The 24,167-nt window shown below is 38.0% G+C and overlaps 1 protein-coding gene across 6 annotated transcripts in view; it reads right to left on the bottom strand.

Moving 5' to 3' along the window:
* Positions 1-24,167, bottom strand: part of Gapvd1 (GTPase activating protein and VPS9 domains 1) — a 442,880-nt gene that overhangs the window by 67,236 nt on the left and 351,477 nt on the right. For all 6 annotated transcript variants that reach the window (XM_090389457.1, XM_090389454.1, XM_090389464.1 and 3 more), the window contains one exon: positions 14,626-14,760. In XM_090389457.1, the coding sequence (XP_090245583.1) occupies positions 14,626-14,760 (135 nt within the window). The remainder of the gene's footprint in view (positions 1-14,625; positions 14,761-24,167) is intronic.

Below are 24,167 nucleotides of genomic sequence, written 5' to 3'. Positions count from 1 at the left end.
TGCTACCCGGGAGTCTAAAACACTGATGAAACTGATATTCGGGTGACATTCAAGTTAAGTGGACCCAATTTCGGCGAAGTCTGGACAGTCTGCGACAGCCAGATCCTCTGCTTGCACCTTCACAATGGTGGGACTGTTAGTAATCCTGGGTATAACCCCATGCATATGCACACTGTGGGGGACCACTCAGGTATGAACCAACATTCGAGGTGTGGCACCCACACCACATGGAGAAATGCCATCCCTGTGTTACCAGGCAATACTAGGTGGTAGATGACTCTTACTAACCGGCGCAATACCACCACTTTGCTTATTGGAGGCTTGAAGAGGTGGAACCCATGTTTAGTCTCCAGAGCAAAGTTCCGGTAAACCCTTCCCCATCTCTTCCATCATTTGGTATAACTGATGACTTTTGAGGTTATGATGAAAAGCATGAAGAGATCCAATCTTCCTCAAATTTCAGGGGTACAGCTCTAAAATGGTGTTCGCAGGCCAGCCACTAGTTAGTACACTGGACCGAACCTATTGGTAACTCTCTAGGAGGCTTCCGGATAAGCTAGTGTATAATCTTGCTACCTCTACTCTGCCAGATAGTGACTGGAGGAAGTCCAAATAGTGTGTGTGTGCGGGAGGGGGGGGGGCCCTTGTTGAGGCCACGTTATGTCAAGGATCTGGGTATATTCTTACCATGTGTATGCCATATCCAAAAATTTCATTACTTCATACAGCATGTCGCCCCCCCCCCCCCACTTTTTCTTACCACTGATTACACGATGAATTGTCAAACTAATAGAGTAAGCTTATATGCGAAAAGATCTAAACCTCCCAAACACTTCCTAGTTCATTTCACAAATATACATGGTCTCAATTCTAATCTTAATTATATCCATTTCCACTTGCAGTCTGCCAAACCCCATGTACTTTTTCTGACAGAATCTCAATTATTGGTTGATTCAACTACTGCTCATCTCAGTTGCCCAAATTTAATTCCCGCCTTTCGATCTTATCTGGCTTAAAATCTCTCTACCGTATTCTATCAAATTCATTTGTTGTCTTTACCGTTCTCCCAACTCCACTAATCACTTGGAGTTATTTGACTTCCTTTCTTTGCAACTTGACATTCTCCAGTCCAACTTTCCTAACAGTGAGGTAATTTTCCTTGGTGATTTTAATTTTCACAACTCCAGTTGGCTTCCATTTTCTCATCACACCAACCCAGCTGGTCAAGATGCTGAGGCTTTTGCAATTACTAATGACCTTGAACAGATTGTTCATTTACCTACAAGAATCCTGGACAATCCTAACCATACAGCCAACACGCTTGATCTTTTTATCACAAATAATCCTTTTAAGTACACAGTCAAAGTGAGAGGTCCTTTAGGCACTTCAGATCACAACTTGGTGATTGTCTCTTCTCAAAAGGAGCCTTTATCTCACGGCTATTCCCAATCTCATATTGTTTGGCATTACAAGAATGCAAAATTGGATGACCTGCGAGATTTTTCTTCTTCATTTCCGTGGTTGGATTACTGTTTCAAAACTTCTGATGTCAACATTTCCTCAGATCGTTTCAGTGAAATTATTCTTGTAGGAATGGAATCCTTTAATCCACACTCCACTTTAAAATCTCGACCTTTATCTAAACTTTGGTTTCCTAATAAATGTGCTAAGGCTGTTCAAGAGAAGAACGTTGCATATCGTAATTGGCTTGTATCCAATTCTTCAGTTTCACTTTCTGCCTACACCAAAGTTCACAACAATTGTAAAGCAGTTATTAATCAGTCCAAACTAGATTTTGACCAGGCTAAGAGTAGAATACTTGCTTTTTGCCCTAATGGCAGCCGAGCATTCTGGTATCTTGCCATAGCTATTGGCCACAACTTTTTCCCATGTCTGCTCTCACCTCTGTCAAAACCAGATGGTTCTGTTGTCACTTCAGCCAAAGATAAAGCTGACCTGCTAGCATCCCATTTTTCTTCCAACTCATATATTAATGATCTTGGTAAAACACCTCCCACCATTCCCAATACACTCCATCAATGCTTCCTGTGGTCTTTCGTCAAAAGGATGTCAGAAGGATTTTGATGAATCTGGATGCTAAGAATGCTCCAGGTCCTGACGGTATTTCTCCACTTGTTCTCAAAACCTGTGCTCCTGAACTTACTCCTGTTCTTTGCTGCTTTTTTCACTTTCTTATTCCAAATGAGTTTTTCCTTCTGCTTGGAAATTTGCTCATATCCAGCCAGTTCCTAGAAAAGGGTGACAAATCCCTCCAATCCAATTATCGTCCCAATACAATTACTTCTACTCTTTCTAAAGTAATGGAGAAATCAATTAATCGCCACTCTTAAACTACCTAGAAACCTTCCACCTGATCAATGATTGCCAGTATGGATTCCGTCAATGTCGATCCACTGGTGATATTCTGGCTTATGTTACCCATTTATGGACAAATTCAATGGAAAAGTTTGGTGAAACACAAGCAGTTGCTCTTGACATCTCAAAGGTTTTTGATTGTGTTTGGCATAAAGGTCTTCTAAACAAGCTGCCATCTTATGGTTTGCCAACTGTTTTTTGTAATTGGTTATCCAGGTTTCTCTCTGATTGCTCACTCACGGTGATAGTAGATGGCTCTCAGTCTTCTAACTTCTCCACTAATGCTGATGTCCGTCAAGGTTCAGTTCTTTCCCCCACTCTTTTCCTCTTGTATATTAATGACCTTCCATTGACTGGAAATCCTATCCATAGTTCTGCTGATGATAGCACATTGCATTCCACTTTCCATTTTGAGAAACCTTGCCCTGCCCAATCAGTTTCAACTTCTTGAATATCTGCTACCAATTCCTTAAATGCTGATCTCCAGGTAATTCTCCAGTGGGGCAAGGACAACTTAGTTGATTTCAATCCTTCTAAAACTCAGTCTTGTCTTATATCTCACAAAAAGGATTCTTCTGTTCCTATGCTTATCTTTGGTGACACTCTGATTTCTAGGCAAAATGATATATCTCTTTTGGGGATTACCCTGACTTCTAATCTCTCTTGGCATAAGCACATTACAAATATTGCTTCCACTGTATCTAAAAAACTTGATTTTCTCTTTCCCTGTTGGCGTTACTTTTCTTCCAAACAGCTGTTCACTCTGTACAAATCGCAAATCTGCCCTACCATGGAATATTGTTTTGGGGAAGTGCCCCCAAAACTTCTCTCAGGCTTCTAGATTCCATTCAGAAGAGGGCAGTAGTTAGGTTAATTAAGAACTCCTCTCTAACAGAGTCTCTCCACTCACTGTCTTATACTCATACTGTTTCTGCTGCATGCCTTTTCTACAGATACTTCCATGGGCACTGTTCTTCTGAATTGGCTTCTATAATTCCCACTCTCTCTTTCAAAACAGTCCAAACATGTGCCACCACCAGCCAACACCCATTTACCATCCCACTTCAAACTCATAGAACCAACATTTCATCTTCCTAGTTTATTCATTTAACTGCCATTTTCTGGAACAACCTTCCTTCATGCGTATTTCCTGAAAATTACAGTCTACAGAAGTTCAAGTCTAATGTCAACAAATATCTTCTTTTGTCTTCTCAACCTCCAACCCAAGCACAGTACTAAGTACTATAGGTTCTAATACCTCTCGTGTTTGGGGTTTTCATATAAAAAAGTATCATGCCTGAACTCAACTAGTAGGGAGATCAGCACTGTAAACAAAATTCCAGATAGCACACAACACCCCTGTTGAACCCCTGCAGAGATGAATCACACATGTTTGCCTAAAGATGGTAAGCTGGATTATTCTATTTTGAAGGTTGGTGTAAGGAGAATTAGCATTAGTAAAGGCATATGATGCAAGAAAGCAAGCTTATAGAATCAGCAAAAAAAAAATTCCCATTTCACTCATCCATTCACTCCAAATGTTTGTCTAGTTTTGCCTTGAACTTATTTAAGTTTCTGACCTCCACTACAACAGATGGAAGTTTGTTCCAACTCTCAACCACCTACTGGTTAAAAGCGAATTTCCGCAAATCTGTTCTACAATTGTCCCCTCAGGTGAGTAATCTGAGCAAGAGAAAAAAATCGCATTATCATTGAGCATGCTGAATCCATTCAAGGCCTTATATACTTCAATTAAATCACCTCACAGGTGCCTAGTCTCCAGAAGTTGCAATTTTCTTGGTAACATCCACCCTTTGTTCCATTCACCAATCTCATTTCCCTTCTCTGTACTTGTTCCAACAGCTCTACATATTTCATAAAATGAGGCCTCCAGGACTGTATATGTGGCCTGACCATTACATTATACAAGGGGACAATCACCCCCCTTATCCCTGCTAGCAAAATTCCTGTATATCATTGACAAGACACCATGAGCTACTCTTGCAGCCTTTTTGCACTGCTCAGAAAACTTTGTATCTGACTGCACAATTACCCCCAGGTTCTTTACATTCTCCACTACCCGAGCATTGTACCACCCAGTTGAAATGTTACTCTGTCTTTACTGTTTCCCATGTGTAGTACTTTACATTTGACAATGTTAAACTTCAGTTGCCACCTCTCAGCCTATCTGCTCAACTTTTCCAGATCCTGTTGCAGTATCATACTATCATTACTGTCATTAACAACCCTGTCAACCTTTGTATCGTCTACAAATTTAGACATTAACCTTGATACATACCTTCATCAATATCATTCATAAAAACCAAAAACAACAATGGGCCCAACACGAAACCCTGGGGGACTCCACTAATAACATTAGTCCATGAAGAGCAGTGTCCATTGATAACCACTCTCTGTCTTCTCCCACTCAACCATCCTTTTATCCATTGTAGCAACTTGCCCTTAATGCTATACTGCTCCAATTTGTACAGTAGTCTTCCATGTACCACAGTATAAACTGCAGAATGTCTGCCTAAAATCTGGTACTGGTCGGAAAGTAGATTTAGCATTGCAGGAATGTTAATAGAGTAGAAAGCTGCTTCAAAACTTAGATAAAAGTCTGTACCCTCAGCTTGAGATTCAAATGCTGGTAGGGTAGAGCTGCTGCTGCTGGTGATGGCTAGGAGGCTAGCTAGTAGGTCAGTCACTATTTCAGTGGTTTCCATGACTTTTCTATGGGAACTGCTGCAATAAGCACAAACAGTGCATTTTCTGTTTACCTGTGTTTAATTTGTTTTCATCATAGAGGGGCATACACTTTACTGAAAGTTTTAGTAGCGTGGGATGGCACCAAAGAGAAAACTACAGGGTGTCAATTGTAGCTAAAACTAAAGTCATTCATGATGTAGGAAAAGGGTATCAAGAAATCCATAATTACTGCAGATTGGAGATTCTTACTAATATGCTCTCAACTTATTTAGCAAATAAGGGCGCAGTTTGGAAGTAGGTAGAATGTAACCATTAACAGTAAGAAATTATTGAGAAGCATAAGGTAACCTATACTTCTCATTAGACTAATTTATATTAAAGTGGTTTTCTTCATGCTGAGAAAGAAACTTTCCTTTAAGTAGGATGATTATTTGTTAAAAGGATGAACAGTTTACTAAAGATCTTAATCATACAGGATTTAAGACAAGTGGTAGATAGCTAGTAAATTTTCAGAAATTTCCATAGTTTTTGAAGCATATGCAGTAGCACAGGAAAGCCGTAACATTGGGGTAGGTGCTAAGGGTGCCTGTATCGGAAGGGTGCCACTGACAGGCCACATCAGTTCCATGCCAAGCTATTTCGACACCCGCGGCTAGCTGACGAAATGGCGTCAGGATGAGAGGGGGAGTTGAAAATTAATTTTCATCAAACGGAGTGTTTTCAGAGGGTGATTCAAGGCTGCATGCATTCTTACTTCTGAGTACATACTGAACAGCAGCATAGATCTATTTGCCGTCCAAAACCATAAATTTTAAGGGGCTAATGAAGCAACTGTTTCATCAGTGCATGCTCAAATGCATAGCTGTATACAATTCATGCATTGTGTGCATTCTACAATACTCAATAGTTAGAAATTATAAATAATGAGTGTATAGTGTTTTTGTGCTTGCTATTTAAACAGGTAGTCATGGATATTGGGATTTATAATTTAAATACAACAACAAAAGCCCAATTAATTTTAGCCATGCCACCAAAGAAAAATGCAGACATGAGTACCATGCAGAAAGACTGCATAAACAGGAAATTAAAAAAAAACACCCATTCCGCTAGTTTACATAACTGGCTTACAATAAGCCACTCCAAACCTGGAAGTAAAAATGAAAATGAACATAATTTGAATGATGATGCCACTGAAAGGGAGAAGTTCAAGAAAAAGCCCAAACAGTTAGTTATTTTAAAAGAATTAGCAAGTATGGAGAATACCGAACAACAGTTGGCAGAAGAAAATGATGGCAGCAATAATATTAATACAGTACATGTAAATATACATTAATACAGAACATGTAAGAATTTTACTAATTCAACCACATGGAATTTTAATATCCATGAAAACAGATCTCTATCTGAACATATATGTCAAGGTCCTGAACATATATGTATCCTGTCACTAAGGTCCAATGTTTCAATAATTCGTGGAAATAAAAAATGAAGGTATTGAAAAAAAAAAAAAAAGAGAGGAGATGGTTATTTTATTGCAAAACAAAGATGCAATATATTGTTTTCCATGCCTCTTGTTTATGTCTGGCACAAATAATGTTTGTATTCTATTTTGCAGCTCAGATGGATTTAAAGACTGGAAACATTTAAATCCGAACAATCTATTTCATGAGAATTCATTACAACATAAACAATTTCACAAAATGGAAATTATTATTTCCATTTTGTGAAAAGGTGGACTAATTGATGATGTCGCACAAGTAGCATTAAGAAGTGAAATTTCGAAATGGTGCCATACGTCGAAAATAATATTAAAATACCAGGAATATTTTTTCACACTAAAGGCCTCAACAAAAGCTGCCGACATTTCAAGTTTAGAAGGTTTAATATCTTCGCTGCCCACATTTTCTTCCTCTTGTCAGGGATATTATCACTAGCTCTTAAATATGAATTTTTATTCTGTGTTTTTTTTTTTTTTTTTTTTAAGAACCTGTCCAAAATGTCAGACTTGCTCGAATATTCAACTACTGTGACCATGTAAACAGAAATAGGGAAATTTTTCGGCAAAGTGTGGATTATTCACTTCAACGAAACAACAGATGACCAATTGTCGGAATAAAGAAAAACCACTCTCTCCTATATCGCTAACAGTATAAGGTTGACCAGAGCCTATTGTGAAGTTTCACCTTTCTACGGCTATTATTTCTAGGTAAAGATATGAACTTTTTGATAACCCCTAGTTTATCTGATAATATTGGTCAAAGTAACACTTGCATTTACCTCAAGAATTCTAGTTTGTTACCACAACAGAATGCATCAGCAAGATGTCGGGGACAGAAATGTTTCATTTGAGCAGGAAGCTAATGCCAGAGAAGCAAACTTAAATAACTTTAAGGGGATTGTCGAGTTAATTAATTATACAAGAACACTGTCTTAATTGTTTATACAATAACGTCAGAAGTATCGTCAATAAAATGAGTGAACTCAGACTGGTGGTTAGCATTAGTAGAGGCATATGAAAGCAAGCTTATACAGCATTAGCAAAAAAAAAAAAAAAAAAATCCCATTTCACCCATCCATTCACTCCAAATGTTTGTCTAGTTCTGCCTTGAATTTATTTAATGCGTCAACTTCTACAATGACAGATGGATTTGATTTTAGGTTTACTGGTGCAACAGCAACCTAGGATATAATGAGCTGATGACAGGTGGAAGTTTGTCCCAGCAAACAACCACCCACTGGCTAAAGACAAATTTCCACACATCTATTCTACGACTGTCATTCCTCAATTTAAATTTATGTCCCTTCAAGTGATTAATCTGGGCAAGAGAAAGAATCCAATCAGGATTCAGCTTGATCAAACCATTCAAGGCCTTATACACCTCAATCAGATCACATCGCAGGTGCCTGGTATCCAGACACTCCAATTTGCAGAGCTTAAGCCTAATCTTGTAACAGTAACAGTAACCCTTTGTTCCATTCACCAATGTCGTTGCCCTTCTCTGTACTTGTTATAGCAGCTCTACATACTTCCTAAAATGAGGCCTTCAGAACTGTATACAGTACTTACTCAAGGTGTGGCATATACAAGGGGAGAATCACCTCATTATCCCTGCTAGAATAATTCTTGTATAGCATTGACAAGACACCATGAGCTACTCTTGCAGACCATCTGCACTACTCAGAAAACTTCATGTCTGACTGCACAATTACCCCCAGGTCTTTTTCATTCTCTACCACTTTTAGTGTAGTACCACACAATTTATACATTACTATGGGGTTTAACGTTGACAAATGCAGTTCCTTACATTTGTCAACGTTAAACTTCAGTTGCCACTTTTTGGCCCATCTGCCCAACTTTTCTAGATTCTGTTGCAGTAGCATACTGTCATCACCAACACTGCCATCCTTCATATCGTCTGCAAACTTCAATATTAAACCTGATATACCTTTCTCAATATCATTAATAAATACAGAAAACAATAATGGACCTAACACCGAAAACTGGGGGACTCCACTAATAACATTAGTCCATGAAGAGCAGTGCCATTGATTACCACTCTGTCTTCTCCCATTCAACCATCCCACTATCCATAGCAGCAAGTTGTCCTTAATGCCATACTGCTCCAATCTGTACAGTAGTCTTCCGTGTGCAATAGTATCAAAAGCTGTCCTAAAATCCAAGTATATGATATCAAAATTATTTTTTGCATCCAGTTCCTTTGTGACCATAACCATATGAAAAAGTCTGAACTATAATTGCAGACTTGTCTAGATAATAATGCAGTGCTTCTTTAACCAGTGCCCATTAGTTTCCACAGAAGAAAAATTAAACTAAAAGGTCTGTAATTACTTGTGACTTTTGACCCTTCATTGTGAATTGGAGTCACATTTGGACATCTGCAGTTCGTGGGGACCTCCCCTTGTTCTAAGGACACTCTCATAATTATGGCTAATGGTTTGCTTACTTCATTTGCTACCTCCTTTAATACAAATGGATAAATCACATTCACCCTCAGGTGCCTATCTAATGGGTAACTTCAACAATTTCTCCTCCACTTTGCTCTCAGTTATTACAAAATAATTTAGCTCCTTGCCAAGGAATACCAGAAAAACTTCTGGTATTCCTCTCTCTGAATAACTCCTCACGTGTGAACATAGATACAAAATACTCAACTCATTCAGTTTGTCAGCTACTTGAGCAGGATCATCAACAGCAGAACCATCAATATCAAAAATGGACCAATCTGATTCATCTCCTTTCTTCTAGAGTTTACATAAGTAAAGAACTCTTTGCTGTTTTTAATTTCATCCTTTGCTAAGGATATCTCTTAATCTGCCTTCGCCAGCCAAACATCTTTGTGACTTGATTACAGACCAGCTTATATCTACCATAGGCTTCTGTGTCATCTAAATTTATATACACCCCATACTTGTCTTCTCTGCCACGAGTCTCATTAGTTCATTTGACATCCATTTAAGCCTAAACCTTGAACAATATTTCTTAGTTAGCATGAAAAGCTTCCACGATTAATTCTTTGAATATTTCTAATTTAGAATTTGCTGTTGGTAACTTCATCAGTTGGTCCCACTGTATAGAATTTAAAAACTGTCTGAGACAACCGTAGTCACCTTTACGAAAGCATAAACCCTTCCATTTACCCCTGATCTTACTTACATGATTAAATCCCACATTAGCACACTGTGATCACTGCCAACTAGTGGTTCATTTATCTGCAGATTCTTAATGCAGGTAGAATCATTACTGATAATTAGATAAAGAGTATTACTCCCTTTGGATGCTTCTCGAAAATGCTGCTGCAGAAAACAATCATCCAATAAATCCACAAACGGTTGCCATTGTCCAACCCAAAAGTTCCAGTCAATATCCAGGAAGTTAAAATCCCCCATTATAAGACAATCTGATTTACTGGCCTACTGCATTTCTCTGTACAGCTGTTCGTTGTACTCATCAGAATCATTAGGCGTATAACACACTCTTACTCTCAATTTTTTCTTTTCCAGTGTTTATATCATACCAAATTGACTCAACATTGAACTGTCCACTCATGTCAACTGGATGCACTGCATTAGATTTTATGTGTTTCTTAACTAACAACATAACCCCTCCTCCTTTCCTACCCTGTCTATCCTTTATGTACACATTGTACTCCCCAAATTCCAAATCGGCATTACTTATATCTGTGTGACACCACGTCTCTGATGTCCCAACAATATCTGCCTTTGATGTTTTGACCAGCACCTCAAATTCATCCAATTTATTTACTAAACTCCTAGCATTGGTGTACATGCAAATATACATGCACCTGTTTCTATTCTTAGTTACCCTAACACAGCCCATGTATTTACTTGTTTCACTATGACTCTCAGCAGTCCTGGCAATTGCCAGCACCTTTCTTTCCAAGCTGCTGCTCATTCTAATAGAAGCAGTGCAACAATCACTTTTGCCTCTGCCTGCAGCTACTGTTAATCTTTTAGTCTGTGAATCCCTCCAAGCTAGCAGCTTTCCGACCCACCTAACACTACCTCGATAGCATCAGCAAATACTCTTGCACTCTTTCTATTTAAGTGTACTCCATCCCTGTAGAAGCACTCTTCCCTGTCAACAAGCACAGACCACGCTGAAAAAAATTCTACTCCACAGTCTCTCCAGAGTCGAATTGATTGACAAGGTTCTCATCATGCACTCCCTCCTGTCGTGTCTGGGCAGAATTGCAGACACTTTCACATTCAACCGTAACTCCCGACTTTTTTTCAAGGTTGAAACAAGGTTTACTGTACTTGTTCAGTAAATCTGCAGATCTCTTACCCCTTAATATCATTAGTTCCAATGTGTACAACAATATCACCTTTTGTGCCCTTAAAAGATGATATCTTCTCTATGTCATCAACTTTTGCCCCTGGCAGACATACCCTATTCCTGTTTCACCTATCTTTCTTGCATAGTATAGTTCCAGCCTCCCTGACAATAGAGTCAACAACAATAACTAGTTCCTGTGGTACTAGCACATTCTGCCTTGGAGATTGCCTCTGTGTTGCCTGATGCACAGGCAATCATTATCTGTTAAAAGTTCATGTTCTGTTAAAAGTAGTTTCTCAAAGAGGATACAAGTAACACATACATACAACATAATCCTGATATGTAGGAGAACTGCACTGGGAAGTTCTCTGCTGAAACAAAAAAGGGAAAACAGTACTCTTGATCTCATTATCTGCGGTGACTTTACATGCATTAAGAATCTTCAGATAAAAGAACCACTAGGATGATAATGATAGTGATCACAGTGTATTAGGCGCCTCCGTAGCCAGGTGGAAAGGAGCGGCAGTGTGTAGTATACGCTTCTTGATTAGACCGGGGTTCAAGCCCGTGCCCACCAAATACGGAGGATGTGGAAAGGTTAGGGAATGACCACCACATATCCCCGGAGCAATATGGCCTTAGTTGCTAATGCTCCTAAAAACCAAATAACAAACAAACAAACAAACTAGTTAAAGAAGTAGTGCGGGACCATCTAGAACGGACCAATACATACAAACCTAAACGTGCAAAGCATTTCTTTGAAATTCAGTCATTTCTGGTGGTGCAGTCATGCTAAATAATATCCGCTCTAACATGTTTTTTGTATATCTCATTGACAATGGAAACACGTGGTTGTGTAAACAATCAAAATATATTTTGTTACATTTGCAGTAACTGTGTCATGGTGAAATAGAGGTACATATAACATCATTTTCGAAAAAGGTATGGGTCACATATTTTGGAATTGAACAGGTGTGCAAGATAAAAATTGGTCCCCCCAAAAAAGCGTATAGATATGTGGAGGACTTGTAATTGTGGAAATAATTTCGAAACATATGCTTGGATTTCAGGAAAGCTTTTGATACCGTTGTACATAAAAGACTGCTGCACATATCAGAGCAGTGTCGCCTTAAGGGTAACTATGGATAAAGGGATTGGCTAGGTGGGAGAAGACAGAGTGGTTAACAATGGACACTGCTCTCGTGGACGTTATTAGTGGTGTCCTCCAGGGTCTGATGCTGGGACCATGGTTGTTTTCTGTATTTATTAATGATATTGATGAAGGTATATCAGGTTTAATGATACAAAGGTTCAAAGAGTGGTTAAAGACAATAATCAAGGTGTGCTACTAAACAAGATCTAGACAAATTAGGGTGATGGGCTGAGAAACAGCAATTGAAGTTTAACACTGACAAATGCAAGGTACTGCATAAGGATAGCAGTAATCCCAGATTAACATACCAACTGTGTGGTACTACACTCTGGGTAGTTGAAAATGAAAAGGTCCTGGGGACAATTATGCAGTCAGATATGAAGTTCTCTGAACAATGCAGACAGGCTGCCAGGGCAGATAAAGATATACAGGAATTTTGCTAGCAGGAATACAATGATTATTCCATTGTACAAGGCAAATAGTCAGGCCACATCTTAAGTACTGCATACATGTCTGGAGGCCTCATTTTTAGAAAGGATGTATGGGGAATAATGGAGTTCTATTATGAAGAAAGACTTCAGTTCTGCAAATTGCAATATCTGGAGGCTAGGCACCTGAAAGGTGATCTGATGTGTTTAAGGTTTTGAATGGATTGAGCAAGCTCAATGCTGATGGGAATTCTTCCTCTTGCTTAGACTAGACATATGAGGGGGCACAAATTCAAACTGAGCAAAGATGGTTGCAGAATAAATGTGCGAAGGTTTTCCTTCAGCCAGTGAGTGGTTAATTTTTGGAACAAACTTTCATTTGTTGTTGTGGAAATGGATAGTTTGAATAAATTCAAGGATGAACCAGGAAAAGTATTGGAGGGGATGGACAGGTGATGTGGTTTTTTTTTGGTTTTTTTTTCGATGATACTGTATAAGCTTGTTTCTAGCATCATTTGCAACTACTAATACCATATGCTATAAAAAGAAAGCAATGACATTTGCAATTCCCATGATGTTGAGGAAACCTCAGGATCAAATTAATGATTGCAATTTTTGTTCCATAAATATAACAGGTTCAGCATGATCAGCTTAATCAGTGGAAGATTATGTTCTATGACAAAAGATACAAATAAACATGTGGCATGTATGACATCATCATCACTATGAAATTCTACATCTATTTTTCCATTTCTTTCTATGCACTGCATGCTGTCTTTATGCTTTTTTTTTTTTTTTTTTTCTTCCAAATGTCTGATTGCATCACATTTCCTGCTACTTGAAATTGAAAAATCACATCTACACACAGTGTAAGGTAAATATATTTGCCTTCTTTAAATATATATTGCCTTCTTTCAGATTTTTCAATACATGAAAAACCCTGTATAAAACCTGTCTTCTGAAAAATCAAGTCCTATTTGTTTGGCATCTTACTGAAACATATTTTTTAGCTTTGTACCACACAAATATTACACATTACAGAGCACAGTGGTATAATCATGCATATGTATTTTGCAATATAGACTAGTACACCTGATAGTCAATTGATTAATGAAATCTATCTTGAGTTTAACAGATTATTGTATTAGATGCAAGGAATATATTTTCACATTAACAGTACACTAATTAACTGAACTCTTTTACAGGAAAACAGCTTAGCTCATTTAGTTGGAAATACTCCATCTGAAAATTTAGTTAGAAATATTCATCTGTTTATTTTTTTGAATCCCTTATTAGCAGCAAAACAGAACTCTTAAAAATTAAATGAATCCAATTCCTAAATTGACTTTCCTATAGTTGAAATCTTGAGTTGAGTAAGTTCTTATTTGTTATATTAAATTATTTTCTATAAGTAGCTTTATAATCCTATTCAAGCTCCTTGGTTTATTTTGAATTAAGTCTCTGTAATCCATTTTCTCCATAAAGCTTTTTCATCATCCAATGAATTTTAATTTAATCAAAAAAGGACACAGAAACAAAAGCCAAAAAAGGATCAGACAGTTCTGAGACTATAGTCTTCTGCAGGACTATAAAATGAAATGAGTTTATTGTTCAAGTTTCAAAAATCCTAAAATCCTCCTGTTCAATCATTTCATTTGGGAAAAGTACACTTTTCAGAATCACATTCCCCAAGCTCATTGTTTTTACCATAAAACTTCTTTAAAAAATTAAAACATTAATGAATGTAATAAAATGAAAAATTATGCAATCATGAACACGTAATGGAGAAAAGTAAGGTTCCTATTTTATCTCCTTACACCACCTTTGCTCTCTTAGTGGCAAGTTCAGGCATATTACCATTCTAGTAATCATCTGAAGTAGCAGTGGATGCTGTCAGAAGTTAAAAATTATGAACTGAGCTCACAGGTTCCTCAAGTCTGCATTATAAAGTTACTGATAAAATTTGTTATTTAGTTTGTGAACAATAATGTATTAGTAGAAATGGCAGACCGGATTGCTTTGGCTTGCATAAAAATGTTACAAATAGTCAATATTTTAAACAGAAAATGCAAAAATGGATATAGGTGACATGGTACATAAAATTATTAAATAGAATAAGTAAAGAAAGTAAATTAAATTACCTTTCTATCCTCTCAGCCAGAGATTCTAAGTGGGCAAGAGTAGACAGCAAACCTTGTCGACAACGAACTAAATAAGCAACATAGGGAGCACGATGACGATAATCTTCTTTTAGAGATCTGAACAGTTTTTGACACCTAAAAGGAACAATACAAAGTATTTTACAAAATGTATTGGAGCACTAATGTAAAGCACATTTTAGGCAAACATTGATTATACTTGTTTGTTTGTTTGTTTCGGGATTTATTGGGCGCATTGGCAACTATGACCATAGTGCGCCATACATATGATAATTATGCATGCCATTTCTTCTCAAATAGAGAAAATGGAAAAAAGGAACCAGAAAGTATTTTTTTTTTTTTTTTTTTAGCTAACTAAAGGAGGTGATATACTTTAATCATCTTGAGAAAGTTATATATGCTTGAGACATTTGTTTCATTGTTTAAAAGTGAGATAAGTGTAGGATCTTTTGTTGTGGCTGAAGTGCAAAGATTCTGGCGTTCTCTTGTATATTTTGTGCATTCAACCAGAATGTGTTTCACTGAGAGCATTGTATTACAGTGATGACATTGAGGGGGTATCTCTCCTCTTAAAAGATAACCATGAGTGATATTTGTGTGACCTATTCACAGATGAGCCAATATTACCTCCTGATGTCGGATTGAACTAAAGTTGGAAGGTTATCGCTCAAGGTTTGGCTTGATACTTCAGAGTTTATTATTTGGTTGATTTTTCCATGATAACTGCCATTGGCACGTGCATTTTTCCTGGATTATTCAACTGTCTTGATGAGGCACTTTCACTTGTTCTCGGGTGGCAGGTGAGCTAATCTGGCAGCATTGTCCGCTAGTTCATTTCCAGGAATTGCTATATGTCCTGGGACCCAGCAGAAGTGTATGTTTTTTCCAAGTTCTGATAAGGTATGTAAAGAGCTGACTATTCTTTTCACGACTGGGTGGATGATGTTCATGGTGTTTTTCAGTGCTTGAAGTCAACTTAAAGAATCTGTGAAAATTATGCTGTTGTTAACATCAGAGGACTCAATATGATTCAGTGCAACCTGAATTGCTATTAGTTTGGTGGAAAATATACTGAACTCACATGATAACTGATAAGCTAATGTGATGTTTGGAAAAACTGCGACGATTCCAACGTGGACATCATTCTTTGATCCATCAGTATGTACTATGGAAAAGCTGGGAAACTGGTCCACTACTGCATGGTATAGTTGCAAGAAGTTTTCTCTATGCAATGTAGATTTATTCCATTCATGCAGATGTAAGTCACATGAGGGTGGAATGATATTCCAAGCAGCAAGTGAGGATAGGAGGCTATGTGCCACATTGTCTAAGGTTAAATTTAGTTCTTCTAAGAGGTGTTTTATTCTCATACCCAAAGGACGATTAGCATTAGGGTGGTTTTGGTATAACCTGCTGTGCTGTGCAAATATTGTAGAAAGGACATCTGGCAGAGCACAGAGGTATGAATGAAACTGCACAAGGAGAGGTATCATTTATAACTGACATGCCATATGGAAATGAGTTAAGAGAATCCAAATATGAAAGAATAGTAGGCTGTTAAAAGGTGACATTTCAGGGCATCAACATTTTAAAGACCTCCGTCTGGAAGACTGCACAAAAGTAGAAGGCAAGTGCCCATGCTATGACAAGATATCTTCAAAGAACTGACTATGCCATATGGAAAACTGCATCCAAAGCTGGCAAATAATCATCCACGAGGTCAGGAAAAGTATGGGAGCAGTTGTAAGCAGAGCATTGTATCAACAGAGACAAGCTGCCACTTGCACCTTTCGACACAACAAATTAATCTGCTGGATGCAATGGTATCAGGCTTGGAAGAACCAGCCAATGGAAGAAGGAAAAAAAAATATCCTCTTGGTATGGAGCAAGAAAATCTGAGGCTTATACTGCACAGAAAAAAAAAAAAAAAAAAAAGGAGCAAAATATTAAAATAATACAATAAAATAAATATTTAATAAATAATAAAATAAAAGAAAATAGACATCTTATACATTTCCTTCCTCCCATAGATAACTATCCAGCTGACCTTTGAATTTCCCCAAATTGTCAGCCTCAACTACCCATGCAGGTAACTGTTCCAGTAATTTATAGCTCATTCGCTAAAATAAAACTTGCTGCTGCAATTCAGTCTAAACTTCCCCCCCCCCTCCCAGTTACTTGAATTTATGGTCCCTAGTTCTAGAATCATTTATAATGGTGAAAATTTCAACTGCATTCATTTACTTTTGCCGCTCAAAGCCTTAAACACCTCAATCAACTCTCCTCAAAGTGCCTAGTTTCCAAGTTGTGCACCCACATATACGAAGTCTTTCCTCATATGGGTATCCTTTTGCCAATCTCACCAGGTGAGTGATCTGTCTTTAGACCCTTTCAAGAAGCTAAGTGCAGTCTCCATACTTGAACACAGTATTCAAGTGTGATCTAACAATAGCTTTATATAATAGAATTATGGCATCCTTATCTCTACTGGCAAATGTTCAATAAATCATTGATAGGACACCATGTGCCTTCCTTGCAACCAGTCTACGATGCTCAGAGAACTTCATGTCTAACTGTATCATAACTCCCAAGTCTCTTTCTTTCACTACTGACTTTAGTTCAACTCCACCAAGTGTATAAGTTATTTTAGGACTGTTCCCCAGGTGTAAAGACCTTACACTTTGCTGGATTAAAGAAAAGCTGCCACTTTTCTAACCATCCCTGAAGTCTATCTATGTTACTCTAAAGAACCTCTGCTTGGCAGTGATCATTAAATACTCTACCAATCTTTACATTATCAGCAAATTTAGACACCACATCCCTTCATTGATGTCATTTAAGAAAATCAAAAACAACAGTGGTCCTAATGTTGATCCTTGGGGAACCCCACTTCTTACATCAACCCAATCTGAGGATTAACCATTTATCCAACCCTCTGCCTCCTTGCCTGAAGACATTCTGCTATCAACCTAAGGATTTTCCTTGTGATTCCAACCTGTTCCACCCTATAAAGCAACCGCTCACATATGGGACTAGTGAAATGTTTTGCTGAAATCCAAATAAACAATGTCGAAAAGAAATTTTGATGAGGGTATCCACATGTTCGACAATATTTCGCAGCTCCAGTGAACACCAAGTTTTTATTTATATTTAGCCGTTTTATTGACTTAATTGTTATATTAAATTATTTTCTATAAGCAGCTTTATAGTCCTAGTCAAACTCCTTGGTTTATTTTGAATTTAGATAGCAATTTTGAAATTTAACACTTAATTTCCATAGATTTTACCGTTCATAACTTGCTGCCATTGTTATATGATACGGAATAGCATAGCATATATCCCAAACTTGATAGCATAAAGTTTAACGTAAAACTAGATAGCAAAATACGTAGCACTGTATTAGAAATCTGTTCGCTTAGTATAGTATTATCAATTAATCAATCTTATTAAACTTCATCGTTAATTAAATTGTACTTAAATGAAATCATGACCCATACTAAAGCAGCAAAGCAATGATCACAGATTAGCAGTGATGCTGTTATTCAGGGAATAAACCGAAGGGGAGAATTCGCCAACGCATCACAGTCTAAAAAAATGCATTAAATGTGAAATGTTTGCGAACCTTTCTAGAATAGGACATGAACTAAACAAAGAGGATGTCTTTGTGTGTGTGTGTGTGTGTGCTAGGTGCACAGACAGTAAAGAAATTAGCCGCCAACTCAGCATTCTAATGGGCCTCTATGAGGTTTTGAGGTGTAGGGTAGATGCCCACAGATAAATTAGTATGAGGGGTACATCAAACTCAGCTGCCCAACTCAAAACCAGAACTCACTTCTGTGCATCAGGCAACACAGAGGCAATCTCCAAGGCAGAATGTGCTGGTCCCACAGAAGCTAGTTATTGTTGGTGACTATGAGGTTTTGAGGTGTAGGGTAGATGCCCACAAAGAAATTAATATGAGGGGCTCATCTAGCTCTTAGCTGCCCAACTCAAAACCAGAACTCACTTCTGTGCATCAGGCAACACAGAGGCAATCTCCAAAGCAGAATGTGCTGGTCCCACAGGAGCTAGTTATTGTCAGTGACTCTATTGTCAGGGAGATGGGGAATATATTATGCAAAACAGATAGGTGGAACAGAACCAGGATGTCTGGCAGGGGTAAAATTTGATGACATTGCAGAGAAGATATCATCTTTTAAGGGCACTAAAGGTGATATTTTTGTACATATTGACACTTAAGATTAAGAGATCTGCAGGCAATAGGAAGGAGTATATGATGAGAGCCTTGTCAATCAATTCAGCCCTGGATAGATTGTGAAAGTCTCATGGGGTAGAATTTTTTTCAGTGTGGTCTGTGCTTGCTGACAGGAGAGACTGCTTCTATAGAGTAGGGGTACACTTAAATAGAAAGGGTGTAAGAATATTTGCTGATGCTATCATGGCAGTGTTAGGTGGGTCAGAAAACTGTAGGCTTGAGGGGATTGACAGACAAAGATTAACAGTAGCCGCAGGCAGAGGCGAAAGTGATTCTTGCACTGCTTCTATAGTAATGAGCAGCAGACTAGAGAGCAAGTTGCTGGGTATTTCAAGAGTTACTGGGAGTCCTCATGGAACAAGTAAATACATGGGTTGTGTTAGGGTAACTAAGAGTAAGAACAAGTACATGTATACTTGTATGTAGACCAATGCTATAAGTATAGAAAATAAATTTGATGGATTTTAAGTGATCAAGATATCAAAGACAGATATTGTGGGGATATCAGAGACATGGTGTCACACAGATATAAGCAGTGCAGAATTGGAATTTGGGAAGTAAACATGTACAGAAAAAGTTGGCAGGGCAGGGCAGGGCAGGTCAGGAAGGGAGGGAGGGAGGAGGGGTTATGCTGTTAGTTAAGAGAGGGGTTATGCTGTTAGTTAAGAGAGGGATTATGCTGTTAGTTAAGAAACAAAATCTAAGGAAGTGCATCCAGCTGACATGGGTGGACAGTGCAATGTTGAGTCACTTTGGTGTGATATAAACACTGGGAAAGGGAAAATGAGAGTAGGTTTGTGTTATAGGCCTCTAATGAATCTGATGAGTATAATTAGCAAATGTGCAGAGAAATAGAGTGAGCCAGTAAATCAGAATGTCTTGTAATGGGAGATTTTAACTTTCTAGATATTAACTGGAACCTTTGAGTTGGTCACACGCATGCTAGCAAGATTTTTGTGGATTTATTGGAGGATTGTTTTTGACAGCAGAATTTTAGAGAAGCAACCAGATGGAGTAACAGTCTTGATCTGATTATCAGTAGTGATTATTCATGCATTAAGAATTTGCAGATAAACAAACTACTGGGTGACTGTGATCACAGTGTACTGATGTAGGATTTACTTAAAGATGTAATACAATCAAGGGTAAAGGGAAGGGCTTTTGTTTTTCATAAAGGTAACTACAGTGGTCTCAGACAGTTTTTAAATTCTATACAATGAGATCAACTGTGATATTAAAAACAATGAATTCTAAATGGGAATACTTCAAGGAATAATCTTGGAAGCTACCAGGCTTTTCATACCAACTAAGAAATACTGTTCAAGATTTAGACCTAAATGGATTTCAGATGAACTAATGAGACTTGTGGAAGAGAAGAAAAATGTGTGGGATGCATATAAATTATCAGGTGATGCAGAAGCCTATGGCAGAAATAATGTCTATAATCAAGTCACAAAGGAGGTTAGGCAAGCAAAGGCTGATTATGGGAAATCCTTGGCAAAGGATGCAAAGAAAAACAGCAAAGACTTCTTTACTTATAGAAACTTTAAAAGGAAGGAGATGAATCAGATTGGTCAACATGAATGTTGGTGGCTCGACTGTTGATGATTCTGCTTAGATAGCTGAAAACCTGAATGAGTATTTTGCATCTACATTCACACATGAGGAATTCTGTAAGCAAGGGAAGAACAGAAGATTACTAAACTCTAACAGGGAACAAAATGATTTTGTAATAATGGAGAGCAAAGTGGAGGAGAAATTGTTGAAGTTAAACATAAAAAAGGCACCTGGGGCAGATGGAATCTATCCAGTTATATTGAAGGAGGCAGTGAAAGAAGTAAGCAAACCCTTAGCCATAATTAATGAGAGCATCCTTAGATTCAGGGGAGGTCCCAATGGATTGGAGATGTGCAAATGTAATCCGAATTCACAAAGGGGGGTTCAAAGGGTGACACAAATAATTATAGACCTGTTAGTATAATTCTGTTCCAGGGAAAATAATGGAGTCACTGGTTACAAAGTGATGCAGCATCTCCTAGACGAGACTGCTTGTTTGTTATTTGGTTTTTAGGAGCATTAGCAACTAAGGCCATATTGCTCCGAGAATATGCAGCGGTCATTCCCTGACCTTTCTGCATCTTCCGTATTTGGTGGTGACGGTCTCGAACACTGGTCTAATCAAGAAGCGTGTGCTACGCACTGCTGCTCCTTCCCACCTGGCTACGGAGGCGCCCACTGCATATGGGTAAAGAAACCCCAGAGTAACATACCAACTGATGGTGTTGCACTCAGGTTAGTGGAGAATGAAAGAGACCTGGGGGTGATTCTGCAGTCAGATAAGAGGTTTTCTGAGCAATGCAGACAGGTAAGAGTAGGTCATGAGGTCTTCTCAATGATATACAGGAATTTTGGAAGCAGGGATAAGGAGATGATTATTCCCTTGTATAACGCAATGGTGTCAGGCCACACCTTGGGTACTGCATACAAGTCTGAAGGCCTCATTTTAGGAAGGATGTAGAATTGCTAGAACGAGTACAGAGAAGAGCAACAAGATTGGTGGGAAAAACAAAGGGGGTGCTCTAACCAAGAGAGGCTTAAATTCTGCAAGTTGTAGCACCTGGAGACTAGGCACCTGTGAGGTGATCTGACTGAGGTGTACAAGGCTTTGAATGGTTTGAGTAGGCTCAATGCTGATGGGATAAGTCTGTTTCCTTAGATTAAGAACCTGAGGGGGCATAGATTCAAACTGAGGAAAGGCAGTTGTAGAAATGTGCAGAAATTTGTCTCTAGCCAGTGGGTAATTGATTGCTGGAACAGACTTCCATCTGTTGTTGTGGAAGTTGATAGCTTAAATAAATTTAAGGTTGAACTAGACAAACATTTCAATGAGTGAAATGGGAACGGGCTGTTTTTTTTTTTTTTTTTTTTAGCTGATGCTATATAAACTTGTTTTCTTGCATCATGTGCCTCAAATAATGCTAAAAGTATTCCCCAAATACAGCTCAGAAGTGACCCTGTCAAAATAACTAACCAGATTTGTTTAATGTGATTTTCTCTTTACAAAACCATGCTGAGTATCCTTCAGAATTCCAATTCTATCTAATTGATGCTAAATTGCACCCTTGATCACTGCCTCCATAATTTTCCCACAAACTGAAGTTAGACTGACTAGTCAGTAATTTCCCACTTCACTCTTAGATCCGCCCTCATGTACTGGGGATACATAGGCACTTTTCCAATCCAATGGAACCACTCCCAAGTTCAGTGATGCTCTCATAATTAGCCTCAATGCACTCACTTGTCACCTCCCTTAAGATTATAGTGCAGGGGGTGGCAAACCTATGGCACACGTGCCAGAAAGGGCACGCATACAAATTTTTTTGGGCATGCGGAATTCAGAGCATCCCAAAAAAATTGATTCAACTATTGAGCAGTTTTCTTCAAGATTTGTCAAGAATTGGAAGAAACTGCAAAATTTATTAAGTTTGCAGACGGTGTTAAACTAGCCGAACAGAACCTGAAAATGCTTCAGTGGATTGACCTGGATGATTTTGAGATGCAACTGATTTATTTTTAGAGAAGCTCAATTTGGAGGCAAAAATTTTTCGATCTCACTGGAGATTTAGAAAATATTGAAAGGGAACGATTAGTGATGGTATTAGCAAAGAAAACTGCAGAAAATGAGGTATTAAAAGTTTGGATTTCTTTTCCTGAAACTTTTGACTGTTTAAAAAAAATCTGGAAACAGCTTTTCTGGCAATTAACAATTTTCTCATCAATGTATTCTTGTGAGTCATTGTCCTCAGTGATAAACTTTAAGTCTAGTCAAAAGAGTAGTCTTACGGATGAAACTGGTGCTGTATGCATAGCTCTAAAAGTTAAAGACTGATGTAAAGTATATGTCATCGATGGCACAGCAACAGAAGTCTCACTGATGTTTTATATTTATAATATAAGAGAGGTTTATCATTTTATATTAAATTTGTTCTGTAAGCTAAAAGTTACATTTTTGCTAAGAAGGATTTTATTTTAATGCCTTTATTAAAGCCTCTTTGAAATGTCTTTTTATTTCATTCTTTTTTTTTGTTATGCTTTTGTCAAACCAAAGAGTGTATGCGAAAAATAAATGATAGAAAAAACCAAACTATTATATTAGACCACCCGAATATTTAAATTCATATGTCATGCTGTGTGTCATATGTCTGTTAATTGCATGTGTTCTATGATCAATTTGTTTGATTTGCTGTATGAAAAACCCCACTTGCTGGGGGGAACCTTTCTATCTATGCCTGAGACTGACTAACTCAGCCACAGAGTGGTAAAAGCCAATTAAATTTCCTTGCATCAGTGATGAGATTCGAGCCCAGGCCTTTTCCACTGTGGGGAGGACAGTGAAGATACCACTGTGCTACCCACTCAGACAAAAATAATGATACAGTACTTTGCAACAATTGGAGTGTCGTGGGAGGGTAAATGATTTGTTGTTGTTGTTATTTGGTTTTTAGGAGCATTAGCAACTAAGGCCATATTGCTCCGGGGATATGCGGTGGTCATTCCCTGACCTTTCCGCATCCTCCGTATTTGGTGGTCACGGGCTCAAAGCCCGGTCTAATCAAGAAGCATGTGCTACGCACTGCTGCTCCTGCCCACCTGGCTACGGAGATGCCTTTAAATGATTTAGGCAATTTTGGCGCACACACACACCCTTAAAAAGGTTTGCCACCCCTGTTATAGGATATATGCCATCAATCCCAGGAGCCTTACTGACCTGTAAGCTCAAAAGTTTTTTCATTAAATAATCATGTAAAATTTCGAAATCATGAATTACATTATTTTTCGACTTCACTCCCATAATTTCTCATTGACATAAAGGGTTTTTCTTCTGCAAATATCGATGCAAAATAACTGTAGAGTTCATCTGCAACATCAGCTGGGATATCTAATAAGAATGTAAAATTTATAATTTATTATGAGAATTTAAAAAGGAAACCGGGTACTCTTTCAATGCAGTCTGAGAAAATAACACTCTTTTGCATTATGTTTTGTCTGCTGTGGGGAAACACTATTTTGGCCTATAGAGGTGATCCATGGTTTTTCCAGAATAAATTTCAAATATGCACATTAAATGATGAATAGAGAGAAAATAGTTAACAGTTACTGAGAGGAATAATAGTTGGACGTCATAGGGAGGAAATGTTTCTGCATACTATTACTAAGGAATTAGTCAAGTTATCAATTAGCAATATGCAATGGAAGTTAAGTAATGACA

The sequence above is a fragment of the Mastigoproctus giganteus genome, chromosome 2 (assembly GCF_048544385.1).
Source record: "Mastigoproctus giganteus isolate SK-2022 chromosome 2, ASM4854438v1, whole genome shotgun sequence".
NCBI lineage: Eukaryota > Metazoa > Arthropoda > Arachnida > Uropygi > Thelyphonidae > Mastigoproctus > Mastigoproctus giganteus.
This window is presented reverse-complemented; position numbering and strand designations above follow the sequence as displayed.